The 17,958-nt window shown below is 38.6% G+C and overlaps 1 protein-coding gene and 1 pseudogene across 11 annotated transcripts in view; both read left to right on the forward strand.

Annotated features, from left to right (window-relative positions):
• The window catches only part of LOC103878903 (EF-hand calcium-binding domain-containing protein 3), a 514,301-nt gene that overhangs the window by 25,914 nt on the left and 470,429 nt on the right, over positions 1-17,958 (forward strand). For all 11 annotated transcript variants that reach the window (XR_004179475.1, XM_031657656.1, XM_031657654.1 and 8 more), the window contains one exon: positions 9,314-9,457. Coding sequence is in view for 10 of the 11 variants with exons in the window: in XM_031657656.1 (XP_031513516.1) it covers positions 9,314-9,457 (144 nt within the window). In the remaining variant the exon portion in view is untranslated. The remainder of the gene's footprint in view (positions 1-9,313; positions 9,458-17,958) is intronic.
• Positions 13,179-17,828, forward strand: LOC101013185 (annotated as a pseudogene).

Genomic DNA, 17,958 nt, shown 5'->3' on the forward strand with positions numbered 1-17,958 from the left:
ACATTTGGCTCCTACCTATAAATAGCTTTCATTATCTCAAGTGAAACAACTCAGAAACAGAAAGATAGATAATAGCTTCATCCATGTTGCTGTAAAATATATTATTTCATTCTTTTTTTATGGCTGACTAGTATTCCACTGTGTGTGTGTGTGTGTGTGTGTACCACATTTTCTTTATCCAGTCATCCATTTATGGACACTTAGGTTCATTTTGTATCTTTGCTATTGTGGATTGTGCTGTGATAAACATATGAGTGCAGGTATCTTTCTGAGATAATGGTTTCTTTTCCTTTGGGTGTATATACCTAGTAGTGGAATTGTTGGATCATACAGTAGTTCTATTTTTAGTTCTTTGAGAAATCTCCACACTACTTTCCATTTTTTCATAATACTCATTTGGCCATTTGTATGTCTTCTTTTGAAAAATGTCTATTCATGTCATTTGCCCACTTTTTAACGGGATTATTTGTTGTTTTTGTTGTCATTGATCTGTTTGAGTTCTTTGTAAATTCTGGATATCAGTCCCTTGTTGGATGCACAGTTTGCAAATATTTTCTCCTATTCTTCAAGTTGTCTGTTCATTCTGTTGATTATTTCTTTTGCTGTGCAGAAGCTTTTTAGTTTAGTTGTCTCATTTGCCTTTTTTTGTTGTTGTTGCTTGTGCTTTCGAATTCTTAGTCATGAATTCTTTGCTTAGACCAATGTCAGTAAGAGTTTTCCTTAGGTTTTCATCTAGTATTCTTTTTTTTTTTTTTTTCCAGATGGACTGTCGCTCTGTCGCCCAGGCTGGAGTGCAGTGGCCTGATCTTGGCTCACTGCAAGCTCCACCTCCTGGGTTCACACCATTCTCTTGCCTCAGCCTCCCGAGTAGCTGGGACCACAGGCGCCCACCACCACGCCTGGCTAATTTTTTTATATTTTTAGTAGAGACGGGGTTTCACCGTGTAAGCCAGGATGGTCTGATCTCCTGACCTTATGATCCGCCTGCCTCAGCCTCCCAAAGTGCTGGGATTACAGGCGTGAGCCGCTGCGCCCAGCCTCATCTAGTATTCTTAAAGCTTTGAGTATTACATTTAAGTTTAGATCCATCTTGAGTTGATTTTGTATATGGTGGGAGATAGGGGTCTAGTTTCATTCTTCTGCGAATGGCAGTCCAATTTTCCCTTTACCATTTATTGAAAAGAGTGTCCTTTCACCAGTGTATGTTTTTGTCAACTTTGTCAAAGATCAAGTGGTTATAGATATGAAACTTCATTTCTGAGTTCTCTTTTCTGTTCCACCAATTTATGTGTCTACTTTTATAGCAGTACCATGCTGTTTTGGTTACTGTTACGGTATAATTTGATATATTACCATATAATGTGATGTCTCCAGCTTTGTTCTTTTGCTTAGGATTACTTTGGCTATTTGGGCTCCTTTAGTTCCACGTAAAATTTAAGATTTTTTTTTCTATTTCGTGAAAAATGACATTGGTATTTTGATAGAGATTGCACTGAATCTGTAGATTGCTTTGGGCAGTATGGTCATTTTAACGATATTAATTTTCTGATCCATGAGCATGGGATGTTTCCCATTTGTCTGTGTTCTCTATAGTTTATTTCATCACTGTTTTGTAGTTTTCCTTGTAGAGATCTTTCACCTCTTTGGTTAAATGTATTCCTAGGTACTTTGGTTTTTGTAGCTAAGCTAAATGGTATTGCCTTCTTGATTGGTTCTCAGCTTGATACTAGGGTATAGAAATGCCACCGATTTTATCTACTTAAACATTATCAAATTTGTTTATCAAATCTAAGAGTTTTTTTTTTTGGGAGGAGTTTTTAGGGTTTTCTTAGTATAAGATTATATCATCAGCAAACAGACATAATTTGACTTCCTCTTTTCCAACTTGGATGCCTCTTATTTTTTTTCTCTTGCCTGATTGCTCTGGGTAGGGCTTCCAGTAATATATTGAATACAAGTGGTGAATAGTTTTGTTTCAGTTCTTAGAGGGAATGCTTTAAACATTTCCCCATTCAGAAGGATGTTGGCTGCGGGTTTGTCATATATGGCCATTATTATTTTGTGGTATGTTCCTTTTATAGTGAATCAGATGGTTTATTTATGTATGTATGTATTTTTTTTGAGGTGGAGTCTTGCTCTCTCACACAGGCAGGCTGGAGTGCAGTGGCACAATCTTGGCTCACTGCAGCCTCTGCCTCCCAGGTTCAAGGGATTCTCCTGCCTCAGCCTCCCAAGTAACTGGAACTACAGGCGTGCATCACTATGCCTGGCTAAATTTTTGTATTTTTAGTAGAGATGGGGTTTTACCATGTTGGCCAGGCTGGTTTTGAACTCCTGACCTCAAGTGATCTGCCTGCCTTGGCCTCCCAAAGTGTTGGAATTATAGGCGTGAGCCACTGCACCTGGCCCAGATTTTATTTTGTTAGAATCAAGGCTATGTGAATGTGATAGTCTTTATAGTCCTCGAGCAGCAAGTAAAAAGCAATAAAAACTCTTCAATGCTTATTTATTCATTTATGTAATAAACATTAATGCCTATATATGCAGCAGTGAACCATATAGATATGATGCTTGGCTTGCTTTTTCTTTTTGACATTTTGATAGACTCCATGGCATTAGGATTTGCCTAGTTCTCTTTTGTCTACTTGGTTTCTGACTTACATTTTTTTCTTGTTTCAGTTTCATTTAGTTCTCTGATCTTGCTTATTTCTTTTCTTCTGCTAGGTTTGGGTTTGGTTTGTTCTTGTTTCTCTAGTTCCTTGAGGTGTGACCTTAGATTGCCTATTTGTGTTCTTTCAGACTTTTTGATGTAGTCATTTTATGCTATTAACTTTTATCTTAATACTGCTTTTGCTGTATCCCAGAGGTTTTGATAGGTTGTGTCAGTATTATTGTTCAGTTCAAAGAATTTTTAAATTTCTATCTTGATTTCATTGTTGACTCAATGATTATTCAGGAGCAGATTATTTAATTTCCCTGCATTTGCATGGTTTTGAGGGTTCCTTTTGGAGTTGATTTCTAGTTTATTTCACTGTAGCAAGAGTACTTGCTGTAATTTTAATTTTCTTAAATTTGTTGAGTCTTGTTTTGTGGCCTACCATACGGTCTATCTTGGAGGATGTTCCGTGTGCTGATGAATAGAATTCATATTCTGCATTTATTGGGTAGAATGTTCTATAAATTTCTGTTAGATCAATTTTTTTTTAGCGTGTAGTTTAAGTCCATTGTTTCTTTGTTGACTTTCTGTCTTGATGACCTGTCTAATGCTGTCAGTGGAGTATTGAAGCCCCCTACTATTGTTGCTGTCTGTCTGATTTCTTAAGTCTAGTAGTAACTGTTTTATAAATTTGGGAGCTCCAATGTTAGGTGCATATATATTTAGGATTATGATATTTTCCTGTTGGACTAGTCCTATTATTATATAATGTCCCTCTTTGCCTTTTTAAACTGCTGTTGCTTTAAGTTTGTTTTGTCTGATATAAGAATAGCTACTCCTGCTTGCTTTTGGTGTCCATTTGCATGGAATATCTTTTTCCACCCCTTTACCTTAGGTTTATGTGAGTGAGTCCTTAAGTGTCAGGTGAGTCTCTTGAAGACAGCAGATACTTGGTTGGTGAATTCTTATCCATTCTGCCATTCTCTATTAAGTGGAGCATTTAGACCATTTACATTCAATGTTAGTACTGAGATGTGAGGTACTATTCAATGTGCTAGTTGTTGACTGAATATCTTGCTTTTTTTTTTTTTTCTTTTTTTTCCTGTGTTGTTGTTTCATAGGTCCTGTGAAATTGATGCTTTAAGGAGATTCTATTTTGGTGTATTTTGAGGATTTGTTTCAAGATTTAGAGCTCCTTTTAGCAGTTCTTTTAGCAGTCAGTAGTGCTGGCTTGGTAATGGCAAATTCTCTCAGCATTTGTTTGAAAAAAGACTGTATTTTTCCTTCATTTATGAAGCTTAGTTTCACTGGATACAAAATTCTTGGCTGATAATTGTTTTGTTTAAGGAGGCTAAAGATAGGACCCAATCTCTTCTAGCTTGTAGGGTTTCTGCTGAGAAATCTGCTATTAATCTGATAGGTTTTCCTTTATAGGTTACCTGATGCTTTTGCCTCACAGCTCTTAAGATTCTTTCCTTCATCTTGACTTTAGATAACCTGATGACTTTGTGCCAAGGTCATGATCTTTTTGAGATGAATTTCTTAGGTGTTCTTTGAGCTTTTTGTATTTGGATATCTAGATCTCTCACAAGGTTGGGGAAGTTTCTCTTGATTATTCCCTCAAATATGTTTCAACAAACATTTAGATTTCTCTTCTGCTTTGGAAACACCAAGTATTCTTTTTTTAAATTATACTTTTAAGTTCTAGGGTACACGTGTACAATGTGCAGGTTTGTTACATATGTATACATATGCCATGTTGGTGTGCTGCACCCATTAACTCATCATTTACATTAGGTATATCTCCTAATGCTATCCCTCCCCCCTCACCCCACCCCATGACAGGCCCCAGTGTGTGATGTTCCCCTTCCTGTGTCCAAGTGTTCTTATTGTTCAATTCCCACCTATGAGTGAGAACATGCAGTGTTTGGTTTTTTGTCCTTGCGTTAGTTTGCTGAAAATGATGGTTTCCAGCTTCATCCATGTCCCTACATTAACTCATCCTTTTTTATGGCTGCATAGTTGGAAACACCAATTATCCTTAGACTTGGTAATTTAAAGTAATCCCAAACTTCCTGGAGGCTTTGTTCTTTTTTTTTTTTTTTTTTTTTTTTTTTGAGACAGAATCTTGCTCTGTTGCCAGGCTGGAGTGCAGTGATGCGATCTTAGCTTACTGCAACCTCTGCCTCCTAGGTTCAAATGATTCTCCTACCTCAGCCTCCCGAGTAGCTGGGACTACAGGTGCATGCCACCAAACCCAGCTAATTTTTGTATTTTTAGTAGAGATGGGGTTTCACCAGGTTGGCCAGGATGGCCTTGATCTCTTGACCTCATGATCCACCTGCCTCAGCCTCCCAAAGTGCTGGGATTACAGGACTGAGCCACCACACCCGGCCTGTTCATTTTAAAAAATTCTTTATTCTTTGTTTTTGTTGTATTGGGTTAATTAGAAAACCTTGCCTTCATGCTCTGAAGTTTTTTCTTTTACTTATTTGATTCTATTACTGAGACTTTTCAGCTCATTTTGCATTTCTCTAAATGTGTCCTTCATTTCCAGAAGTTATGATTGTTTTTTATTTATATTATTTCACTGGAGATTTTCCCATACATATCCAGTATCTTTTTTTTTTTTATTTCTTTAAGTTAGACTTCACCTTTCTCTGGTGCCTCCTGATTAGCCTAATAATTGACCTTCTGAATTATTTTTCTGGCAATTTAGAGATTTCATCTTGATTTGTATCCATTGCTGCTAAACTTTGGAGTGTGATCTTCTGGAGATGTAAAAGAACGTTATTTTGTCATATTACCAGAATTGTTTTTCTGGTTCCTTCTCATTTGGGTAGACTATGTCAGAGGGAAGCTCTGGGACTCAAGGGCTGCTATTCAGATTCTTTTGTCCCTCAGAGTGCTCCCTTGATTTGGTGCTCTTCCCCTTCCCCTAGGGGCTTCCTGAGACATAGGGCTTCCTGAACAAGGGACTTCCTGAGAGCCAAACTGCAGTGATTGTTATTTCTCTTTTGGATCTAGCCACCCAGTGGAGCTACCAGACTCCAGACTGGTATTGGAGAGTGTCTGCAAAGAGTCCTGTGATGTGTTCCATCTTCAGGTCTCTCAGCTGTGAATACCAGCACCTGCACCAATGGAGGAAGCAGGGGAATGAAGTGGACTCTGTTAGGGTCCTTGGTTGTATTTTTGTTTAGTGTGCTGGTTTTGTGCTGGTTGGCCTCCAGCCAGGAGGTGGCACTTTCAAGAGCACATCAGCTGTAGTAGTATAGGGAGATTACAAGCTTGCCCTAGGGTCAGGTGGTGGGCAGGGCCATAGAGCTCTCAAGAGATATATTCTTTGTTTTCTGCTACCAGGATTGGTAGAGAAAGACCATCAGGTGGGGCAGGTTAGGCATGTCTGAGCTCAAACTCTCTTTGAGTGGGCCTTGCTGCAGCTGCTGTCGGGGTGAGGGTGTGGTTCCCAGGCCAATGGAGTTATGTTCCTGGGAGGATTATGGCTGCCTCTGCTGCCTGACAGGTCACCAGGGAAGTGGGGGAAAACCAGCAGTGATAGGCCTCACTCAGCTTCCACGCAGCCCACAGTCTGAAAGACTGGTGTCACTCCCACTGTGCTTCACCTATAGCACAGTTTATTTCCAGGCAGGCAGTGAGCAGGGATGAGAACCTGCCCCAGGCTACAAGCCTCCCCACTGAGAAAGCAAGCAGACTCACAATTACTTGGCTGTCCCACAGAGCCTGCAAGGGCATCCACCTCTTTCAAGGGGTCTGTGGATTCTCTTGGCTTTCCTGGTATGTTCCTGCAGTAGTTCTTGGCACAAAAGTTCACGATGTGAGTGTCTACTTACCACTTTTTGAATCACAACTTAGAATAGCTTATTTACTTTCCTATGTTTCTTGATTTTTCAAGTCCTGGTTTCCTATTTTGACCTTTTGATAATTCATTTTGCCTTGACAAAGCATAAATTACTATTATTTTTTTGGATGTAATATCACTCTTGTTGCCCAGGCTGGAGTGCAGTGGCGCGATCTCGCTCACTGCAACCTCTGCCTACCTGGTTCAAGCAATTCTCCTGCCTCAGCCTCCCGAGTAGCTGGGATACAAGCGCAAACCACCACGCCTGGCTAATTTTTATATTTTTCATAGAAGTGGGATTTCACCATGTTGGCCAGGCTGATCTTGAACTCCTAACCTCAGGTGATCCACTGCCTCATCTCAGCCTCCCAAAGTGCTGGGATTACAGGCATGAGCCACCGTGCCCTGCTACAAAACATAAATTATAGGTATGTATCTGTGGTCAGTACTTAGGAGTCCAAACACACATATAAATCTATAGTCAGAAAAAAATGTAAGTTGAGATCCAGACAATAGGGAAAAATGGTGGATAGGAGGCAGGACTAATTTGCAACTTCTGCTCGGACAGACAGAGCAGCGCGTAGGGACCACTTTTTGAATTACAACTTAAAATAGCTTATTTACTTCCCTATATTCCTTGATTTTTCAAGTCCTGGTTTCCTATTTTGACCTTATTTTCTGTTTATGGACATAGTGTTCTGAGACTAATCAAGAACTCTCAGGTTTCTTTTTTTTCTTTTAAAAGAACACACATAATTCTTGAATATATTGTTTTAATAAAATATCCAAGCAATATATGTGTATAAAGATGTGAAAGACCTTCTTTAACCCCTCTAAGATTGCTACAATTTAATACTGACCCGAGAATTCTTTTTATATGCACATACATACATATAATTTATGTTTTGTCAAGGCAAAATGAGTTATCAATCACTAGGCAGAGTGGAAGCAAAGGACCTAGGTCTCATAGAAACTAGTAAAAAGATCAGGCATACAGTTAGAAATCAAGAGACCCCCTAGAAAAAAATAAAAGGGAAAAATGCAAGTATCTTTTTCTTAAGAGAAAAAGAAATTTTGCCACCTTGATTTGCAGAAACTATCTTGTTTAATTGTATTTCTCAATTATGAAATTAGTAATCTTTTAATATAATTACTGGTCATTCATATATTTTTTCTATGAATTGCCTTTTCACATATACTTTTCATTTAAAAAACTAGATTGTTCATCTCATTGATTTGTAGGAGTTTTCATATTCTGGCTATTAATCCTTTGTTATGTATGTTACAAGTGTTTTCTTCTAGTCTATGGTTTCTCTTTTAATTTTGAAATGGTGTCCTTGTTTTTTGGAATGGGACTGTTACATTTTATCACAAAATTTATTATTTTTTCTTTATGTCTTCTGAGTTTTGAGTTGTGCTTAAAGAGGCCTTTCTCACCTCATTAGTGCACACACACATTTTCATCATGATTGTAGAGTACTGGTTTTCAATGCTCCAGGGAACCTGGAGATGGGTAGACGGGAATAGGGCAAGTTAAAATGCCACAAAGCTCACTGTTCTTGTTGAGACTCAGTCATTTTTCTTGAAGAAATTCCTCGGATAACTGCAAGCCTTTGGCTTATTTTCAGAGTTTTGAAACAAGTTGGTTCTGATAATTTCTGCCAGAGTTCTCATTGCTTTTATGGAGGAGATGGTTTCTGGAGGTCCCTTCCTTTGCTATTTTTGTTAACTTGATCAATAATGAGTAGTTGAGGACAGGCATGGTGGCTCATGCCTGTAGTCCCAACACTTTGGGAGGCCAAGGCGGGTGGATCGCTTAAGCCCAGGAGTTCGAGACCAGCCTGGGCAACATGGCAAAACCCCATCTCTACAAAAATACAAAAAAGTTAGCGGGGTATAGTAGTACGTGTCTGTAGTCCCAGCTACTCAACAGGCTGAGGTGGGAGAATCGTTTGAGCTGGGGAGGCAGAGGTTGCAGTAAGCTGAGATTGTGTGATTGCATTCCAGCCTGGGCTACAGAGAGATACCCTGTCTTAAAAAAATTAATTAATTAAAAAAAGACTAATTGAATGAATAAATAATGCCCAGCCTTTTCTCCTTGATTGTACTTATCAAAGAACTTAGTAATCGTTAGTTTATTATATGATGAATTTCAAGAAAATCTAGTCTGACTATAATGTGATTTTCTGTCTGAAATTGATCATGGGAATTGTGTTTTTTTTTTTTTTGTCAAGGCTAATTAGTAGTGGTCAGGGAGAATTTAAATTTAGCAGTTGAACACGGCTTTCAATCTGTTTAATTCTTAAGGAAGTTTTTTTGTGGAAAATTATAATTTATCTGAATATTTTCTTTTTAAAATTAAAAATATACTGAGCTCTCTGATGTGACTACAAATTTTAGAAAACGATAAAGTGATTTGGTATTTAATTTATTTTAGTTAAATTGTTCTAAAATTATAGAATCTAAGATTCAGAAGTAGATGTCTTGGGGAGCCCCAGATTTGGTTTGCTAGTCAGGGTCACGCTGAATATTTCCTTCTGACCAGGTTCTTTTCAATTCATTTTATATGCTAAGGATTGTTAACATAAGAATATGAAATTCCTATGGAGAAAAAAAGACCAATGTTTTAGTCACTATTATAAAGTTATTTTATAACAGTGATTTACTTGTTGATAAATATTTATAAAATCCCGTGCTTATATAAGGTTATTTTCCCTTAGTGGGCTATTGACACAAAGTCACCTCCTTTTCCAAGAAAAGCTATTGATTCTCATGGTATACTAATTTGTTTTTTGCAGCATTCTGGGATGCCTTGAAGATTTTCTGTAGGATAAAAGGTGGTCGAGTTTCAACTGATGAAATATTTGGTGTTTTGGATAGCATGGGTATCCCTATAAACCCTGAAATTTTAGAAGAAGTGATAAAACATACCTATATTGACAGTGAGTTATTTGCATTGAAATATATATGTAAATATATATGTGCATGTATTTATACATTTTTTTTCTGGATATCAATTTTGCGATCTGTCCTTTGCTTCTCCTTTTTTCTCTTGATTCTTACCTTTTGCCATTGACACTGTTGACTGGTGTCTATAGTAAGAAATAGTCTAGAAAAATTAAGTGAGAAGTTTCTAAAATTGTTATAGTTTGGTATGTTTGGTAAAAGAGTAAAATGAATTTTAAAAGAATTCAGCCTTATATCTCTTTTCCAAGTCATTTCTGGTCTTTGTGGAGAAGTAGTTTCTTGTAGTGTCGAGGGCATTGACTCCACAAGTTAGAAGACCTAAATTTCTTGAATTCTCAACTTTATTATGTAGCTTTGATTAAACAATTTTGCTATGCCCTTCAGTTACTCTCTGTACAATGCGGATTGCTTTAAACATGATGAAAATATTTAGCAGGTGTTTTGTATTACATGTTTACTTGTAAGCAGAGGATGTCCTATAATAATTAGTGATTAATTGATTGATTCATTTTATTATTTTATTATTTTTAGAGCCTCACTCTGTTGCCCAGGCTGTAGTGCAATGTTGTGATCATAGCTTGCTGTAATCTTGACCTCCTAGGCTCAGTAATCCTCCCACCTCATCTTCCTGAATAGCTAGGACTATAGGTGTGTGCCATCATGCCAGGCTAATTTTTATTTTGTAGAGATGAGGTCTTGCTATGTTTCCTAGGCTGGTCTCAAATTTCTGGCCACAAGTGATCCTCCTGCCTCAGCCTGCTGAGTAGCTGGAATTACAGGCATGAGCCACTGGGCCCAGCCTGATTCATTCACTTAATGAATCAGATAGTCATTTAATATCTACTATGCCTGGAACTGTGCTAGGTGATGCAAAGATGAATAAAACACACTTCTTCTTTTTTTTTTTTTTGAGGGAACTCACATTCAAGTGTGGAAAAAACTAAGCAAACCAAAAATTAAAATGATGCATGGCAAATACTATAATAGAGTGTACATAGGCTGCTAATACATACTGGAAGCCTTGGGGAAAGATTATCAGAGGAACTGATGTCTGAGCTGAATCTTGAAGGATCAGTATGAATTAAGTAGTTGAAGGTGGTAGCGAAGAGTGAGAAAAACATCTTAAGCCAAAGGAACAGTTTGTGTAAATATGGCAGAAAAATAGTCAGACATGACATCTTTCTGAGTGGGCTTCCACTAGTTTTTGTCATTTATTAATGGTGGTTTTGTAGTGGGCTTTTGGTTGCTGATATGTGGTCTGGAGATAGAATCCAGCCACATGGAGTTCTATTAAGAAGTCAGGTATGGTGGGCTCTGGGGTGAGGCATGAGTGGAAGGATATGATGGGGTATGAAAATGTAAAATGGGGATTTTAAAGCCTAATCTTAAGCCTTTAGGGCATGCCCTACCAGAAACAACAGAAATCATATATGAAACAGCTGCAGTACTTTGCTTTTTGCTTGTGGAGTTCTGGTCTCGGTCTCCTGCTTTATTTGGGGAGGTATATTGGACAAATGATACTAATTTTATAGACTTGTTATAGGAATTAAATATACACATCACAGTGCTTGGCACCTAGAATAGACACAAGAAGGGTGAGGTAGAAACCTGGGAGTCATCCTTGACAACTCTACTTCTCTATTCCTCATGCAATAGTTCCCTTATTTAAAGTCTTCGATATATCTTTTTAAAAAGTTTTCCTCTTTTTTCTGTATATAAGATAGATATCTCTTAAGTCTTTCCATTTCTCTCTCTCTTTTTTTTTTTTTTTACTCCTCTCTGTTGCCAGACTGTAGTGCAGTGGTGTGATCTTGGCTGACTGCAACCTCCGACTCCCTGGTTCAAATGGTTCTCCTGCCTCAGCCTCCAAGTAGCTGGGATTACAGGCACGTGCTACCACGCCCAGCTAATTTTTGTATTTTTAGTAGAGACAGGGTTTCACCATGTTCCCAGGATGGTCTGGATCTCCTGACCTTGTGATCCACCTGCCTTGGCTTCCCAAAGTGCTGGGATTACAGATGTGATCTATTTCTCCTTTTTTTTTTTTTTTTTTTTTTTTTTGAGACGGAGTCTTGCTCTGTCGCCCAGGCTGGAGTGCAGTGGCCGGATCTCAGCTCACTGCAAGCTCCGCCTCCTGGGTTTACACCATTCTCCTGCCTCAGCCTCCCGAGTAACTGGGACTACAGGCACCCACCACCTCGCCCGGCTAGTTTTTTGTATTTTTTAGTAGAGACGGGGTTTCACCGTGTTAGCCAGGATGGTCTCGATCTCCTGACCTTGTGATCCGCCCGTCTCAACCTCCCAAAGTGCTGGGATTACAGGCTTGAGCCACCACCCCCGGCCTGATTTATTTCTCTTTATCTTCCTATCTTAGTCCAAGTTCACATAACCTTTCCTCAGGACCATTGCAGTTCATCCTAACAAATATACCCCTGTCCACTCTTATATTCCTTTACAGTGCAGCCGTAATGATCTTCGTTCAAATACAGGTCTGATCATGTTATTCTCCTCACATGAAATCTAATAATACCTCTTGGGATAAATAACTCTTTTAGTGTGGTTTACAGGGCCTTGCATGTTCTGGCTTTTACCCAGATCTTCATCTTTATCTGAGACCATATTCTCCCTTGCTCTCTGTGCCTTCTTAGTTTCAACTACATACCATGCCCCTTCTTGCCAAATGGCTGTTGCATGTGTTCATTTCTCTTCCTTGAACCTTTCTCTCCCCTTAAAGTGTAAGTTAATTCCTACTTATACTTTAGATCCAAACTCAACTGTCTTTTCCTCAGGGATGTTTTCCCAGACCTCTCTGAGTAGGTCAGATTCTCATGTTATACACTCTCATAGCACGATTCACAATTGAAATTTGTATTTTTGTTGGATTGACATTGGTGTTTCAAATAAGACTGAGCATCAGGTGAGCAGATATCATGTCTGCTTTAGCTTAATATTGTATCTTCAATACCTAGCATGGTGCTTATGGCACATATTAACCGCTCAACAAATATTTGTTGAATGAGTGGATAATTCTGATTCCTCATGCCACATCTTCCAATCAGAAATAACAAAATATTCTTCATTTTATCATATAAACAAGCTGGCTGCAGTTTGAGGCAAAATTCCTCATAAGGAAAGTCCTTATCTTTTGACCAGGAAAATCATCTTAATAGATTTATTAGATTATGAGAGTTAAAACATACTGGGAAACATCTAGATTGAGCAAAAAGATAAGGTAAAGTACTGCACATAAGAAAGCAACAGGAATTTGATTTGAAATATAGTGGTGGCTCAGTAGTGGAGGAAGAAGATGGATAGAACCTAAGAGTGAGTGAGGGTAGAGTAACCACAGAACTTTAGGACTATAGTATGTAGTTGCTTGCTGTGCTTCTTAAGAACTCCCTGGCCGGGCGCGGTGGCTCAAGCCTGTAATCCCAGCACTTTGGGAGGCCGAGACGGGCGGATCACGAGGTCAGGAGATCGAGACCATCCCAACATGGGCTAACATGGTGAAACCCCGTCTCCACTAAAAAATACAAAAAACTAGCCGGGCGAGGTGGCGGGCGCCTGTAGTCCCAGCTACTCGGTAGGCTGAGGCAGGAGAATGGCGTGAACCCGGGAGGCGGAGCTTGCAGTGAGCTGAGATCCGGCCACTGCACTCCAGCCTGGGCGACAGAGCGAGACTCCGTCTCAAAAAAAAAAAAAAAAAAAGAACTCCCTTACTCCCATCAATTGCAAATTACCAGTAAAAGTTGGTTATATACAATAAACTTGTATTAATATTGTTGGTGGGGAGATTTCAAGGATAAAGACCTATGGGTTCTATGTTGGATCTTCTTGGGGCAGAAAGAGGATTGCACCTGTAGAAGGCAATAATGTGAGTGAGATCAAGAGTCCATGGGAATAGAGAAACAAACCTAAAATAAACAAAAAGAGTACAAATGACTCAGGAATCCTCAAATTTTGGTCAAGGTATTGATTTATGTTAGTGTATGCTCTGGGGTCTGAGCTATTTTAATGTTAAAGGAAAAGTTAACCCCAGGATGCCAACAATTTTGGGTTACCCAGGTAGGAGATATTAATTTTTCTGTAGCAGAATTTTGCAGTAAGAAATAATATAACACAGTTATCCTGCTAAAAGAAGACAGCACTGCAGGTACTGTTCTAGCATCTTATTTTTGTATTTGGTATATTGTTGAAGATGATAGGTAGATAATATGTTCATCTTTATAGGTGTTCACAATGAGGGAGAAGGAATTATGCCTCTGAAATTTTCAGGAAAGTCCAAGGAGGATTTGCTTTATTTAGATATGGCAAGAAGTGCCATATGGAAAATCAGCTGATGGCAGTTCTTAGAGGGTCAGGTATTTTGGTTTCTGAAATAGTGTATTGGTATAGCAGTTTTTTTTTCCTCTCATGGAGGTTAGAGATCTGAAAAATTGAACTGGTTGGAAAGTTGTGACTAGTGCAGTTTTTACTAGAGGAGGCTTTTGATATTGTGGAGCTACCTGAAGATTACAGAAATGTAGTGTTAATGGTCACTTAGTACCTTCAGAGTAATGTTGCCTTGCATATATGACCTTAATAATTAGGATCATTTTTTTTTCCTCTCACAGTAGGTAGTTGTGTTTTCCAGGATGAATTTCTTCCAGAATTATATACCTTAGAGTAGGAGGCTGTTTTGAGCTTCCCTTAGGAAATAAATGATACCTATGACGTATTGATTGCCTTAGTTTCAACCAGGAATCATTCTTTAAGGTTTTGCTAAGTCAGATAGGGACCAAGATCGTCATTTCAGATTCTGGAATGTGTCTTCGGCCACTAGGGACTATTTAAGTAGGTAATATTTGTTTGGGAGTTTCATGATAGGTGTTTATTATTGCATAGATGCAAGGAATAAATTTGAGCAAGAGCTAATGAATCTGTGAACATGGTTGACTACCACACTCTTATTAGTTGAGGCTGGACCTCTGTTCAGAGAAAGGAGTTTTCTAAATGAAGAGCAGGTAAAAGCAAGATGGCCTTTTCCACTGGATTAATACATGTATGGTCTAACAGAATACTTTTTAATGATCAGATTCAAGAGCTTGTGGGTTGAAGAAGCTTTGAGTTGTCTTAGGACTTAAGCTATGATCTAAGAACATGGGACATGCAAACAATCTACCATAAGTGCCAGTTACTGGGGGAGGTTATGGGAAGTGTTAGAACTATAATCAAAACTAGGATGAGGATAAATACCAAGGAAATAAGAAACCAGAATGTAGGAAGCAATCTCTAATCAGAAGGCAATTTAGCACCAATTTTGTCTAGCATTTCTTTGATTGGTTCAAACACATAGTACTTGCTTTGCAGTGATTTAAAGGCCTGCACCTGAAATACATAGTTTACCAATTTTCAGAGAATCAGAGTGAATCAGGTGGACCCAACACCAAAATGATACTATTCTTTGATTTAAATATTTGCTTCTCGTCGCGGCAAGAGGGGCAGGGTGGCTGGGCCACTCCCCTCGGCCCTGGTCCCGGCCTGCCCCACCCAGCTGCCATGGCCCAGGATGAGGGTATATATTCAGAGGGGACACAGGACGCCAGCGCAGAAGGAGCCGGGTGGAGCTGTGGTCGCACTGAGGAAGCTTTGTAGGTACATGCATTGCATCCCTATTTTCACAAAGCTTGGCTATCAGAGCATTATGAACACTAATGACCTCAAACTCAGGTTGTCCAAAGCTGAGCAAGAACACCCACTACGTGTCTGGAGTGAGCTTGAAGAAGCCCAACAGGTAGAACTTTATGCAGAGCTCTAGGCCTTCAACTTTGAGGAACTGAACTTCTTCTTCTAAAAGGCCATTGAAGGATTTAACCAGTCCTCTCATCAAGAAAAGGTGGATGCGTGAATGGAACTTGTCCCTCGAGAGGTACTGGGCAGTGCTACAGGGAAGCTAGATCAGCTCCAGGCCTGGGAAAGCAAAGAACTTTTCCAGATTTCTCAGAACAAAGTAACAGTTTTTCTAGTTGGTGGACAAGGGACTAGACTCATTGCATATCCAAAGGGGATGTATGATGCTGGTTTGCCATCCCATAAGACACTTTTTCAGATTCAAGCAGAGCATATCCTGAAGCTACAATAGTTAGCTGAAAAATATTATGGCAACAAATGCATTATTCCATATAATGATCAGTGGCAGAACAGCGGAATCTACAAGGAGTTCTTCACCAAGCACAAGTACTTTGGTTTAAAAAGAAAAGAAAATATAATCTTTTTTTCAGCAAGGAATGCTCCCTGCCATGAGTTTTGATGGGCAAATTATTTTGGAAGAGAAGAACAAAGTTTCTATTGCTCCACATGAGAATGGTGGTCTTTATTGGGCTCTTGCAGCCTGGCATATTGTGGAGGATATGGTGCAAAGAGGCATTTGGAGCATTCATGTCTATTGTGTTGACAACATATTAGTAAAAGTGGCAGGCCCACGGTTCATTGGATTTTGCATTCAGAAAGGAGCAGACTGTGGAGCAAAGGTGGTAGAGAAAACAAACCCTGCAGAACCAGTTGGAGTGGTTTGCCGAGTGGATGGAGTTTACCAGGTGGTAGAATATAGTGATGTTTCCCTGGCAACAGCTCAAAAACGAAGCTCAAATGGATGATTGCCGTTCAATGTGGAGAATATTGCCAACCATTTATTCACCGTACCATTTCTGAGGATGTTGTCAATGTTTATGAACCTCAGTTGCAGCACCATGTGGCTCAAAAGAAGATTCCTTATGTGGATACCCAACAGCACTTAATTAAGCCAGATAAACCCAGTGGAATCAGTATGGAAAAATTAGTCTTTGACATCTTCTAGTTTGCAAAGAAGTTTGTGGTTTATGAAATATTATGGGAAGATGACTTTTCCACACTAAAGAATGCTGACAGTCAGAATGGGAAAGACAATTTTACTACCGCAAGGCACACTTTCATTATTGCTGGGTTCTCAATGCAGGGGTCACTTTATAGATGAAAATGGCTCTCATCTTCCAGCAATTTCCCACTTAAAGGATGCCAATGATGTACCAATCCAGTGTGAAATCTCTCCTCTTATCTCTAATGCTGAGGAAGGAATAGAAAGTTATGTACAGATGTAGAATTCCATGCATCTTTAATCATCGATGAGAATGGAGTTCATGAGCTGGTGAAAAATGGTATATGAACCTGATACCAAGTTCTACCACAATAGGAATAGCTTTTATTTTTGATAGACCAACTGTGAACCTATAGGACCTCCTGGATGACTGAAGTTTAAATATCCACAGGGTTTTATTTTGCTTGTTGAACTCTTACAGCTACTGCAAACTTCCTAAGATCTAGATGACTGAACTTCAGATAGCATTTTTATAATTCTCAACTCATTGAAGGTCTTATTTATATTTTTCAATTGTGTATTTTTTTCCAAGGCAAGGAAACCATTGGCAATCCAAGAAATTTCCTACAGCTGAACTATAGTCAGGATGTTCAACATCACTTTACTTGGAGCTGGAGGCATTTGTTTTTGAAGTTGTGCATAGTAATAATATGTCATTGTAGATGTTGAAAGGTTTCTATGATACCAAAAGTTTATTTTATCAAACATTAAACTTTTTAAATGAAATAATTGGACAGTAAAATAAACTTATCTTCCTGTCTGTGGAAAACAATAAAAATTTGCTTCTTCCTCTCAGAGTTTTCACTTATGCATATTATTGAACAGTTGATTTTTTATGAATAGACTGAAGAAAAAAACATCACTATTATAGATAGATAAGTAAATTTTCAGTCTTTTTCATCTTGGATGGCAAACAAAATCAAATATTTGGAGGCAAGAATTATTGAGCAAAGCGTTTTCTATGTCTGTGCACAATTGAAATGACATTATTCAAGGTCACTGCATCTGAACACATCCTCATTCATGCATCATCCAAGAAGAAAAATGGTCTTTGACGGGCAGGGGCAGGAATAGTGGGAAGTTATGAGAGTGCTGGACATGGAGAAGGTACAAAGTAAATCATTGTCTGCTATTCACTATGTTGAATTGCATTGTTTTTTATTGCCTTCTGTATATTTTGTTCAGTCAAAAATAATTTTTAGTGATAAGAAGTAGGTGCTTTGCGAGGCATTGGGGAAACAAATGAAAAACACATCCTCTGTTCTTGAGGAGTTCACAATCTAGAAATGAAGTCAAAAGAGTAAGTAAATACCTGTAATAAACTCTAAAAAACATGTAAAATGAGAAAATATCCTGATTAGCATGAGAGCTTAAAATATGACTATTTCTTTTGATGAAAAACTCTTTTATTAAGGAGAAAAGACCATGGCCTTACTCTTATGTTTTAGTGTGTACTGAGTTATCAATTCATGATTTCAGATTCTATTCAGAACTTATAATAGTTGGCTCTTTGTTCCTACTTGCCACACATTCTGTGTTGTTTTCATGTTAGAATAGGATGGCAGATATATCTATGTTCAAAAG

Source organism: Papio anubis, chromosome 17, assembly GCF_008728515.1.
Source record: "Papio anubis isolate 15944 chromosome 17, Panubis1.0, whole genome shotgun sequence".
NCBI lineage: Eukaryota > Metazoa > Chordata > Mammalia > Primates > Cercopithecidae > Papio > Papio anubis.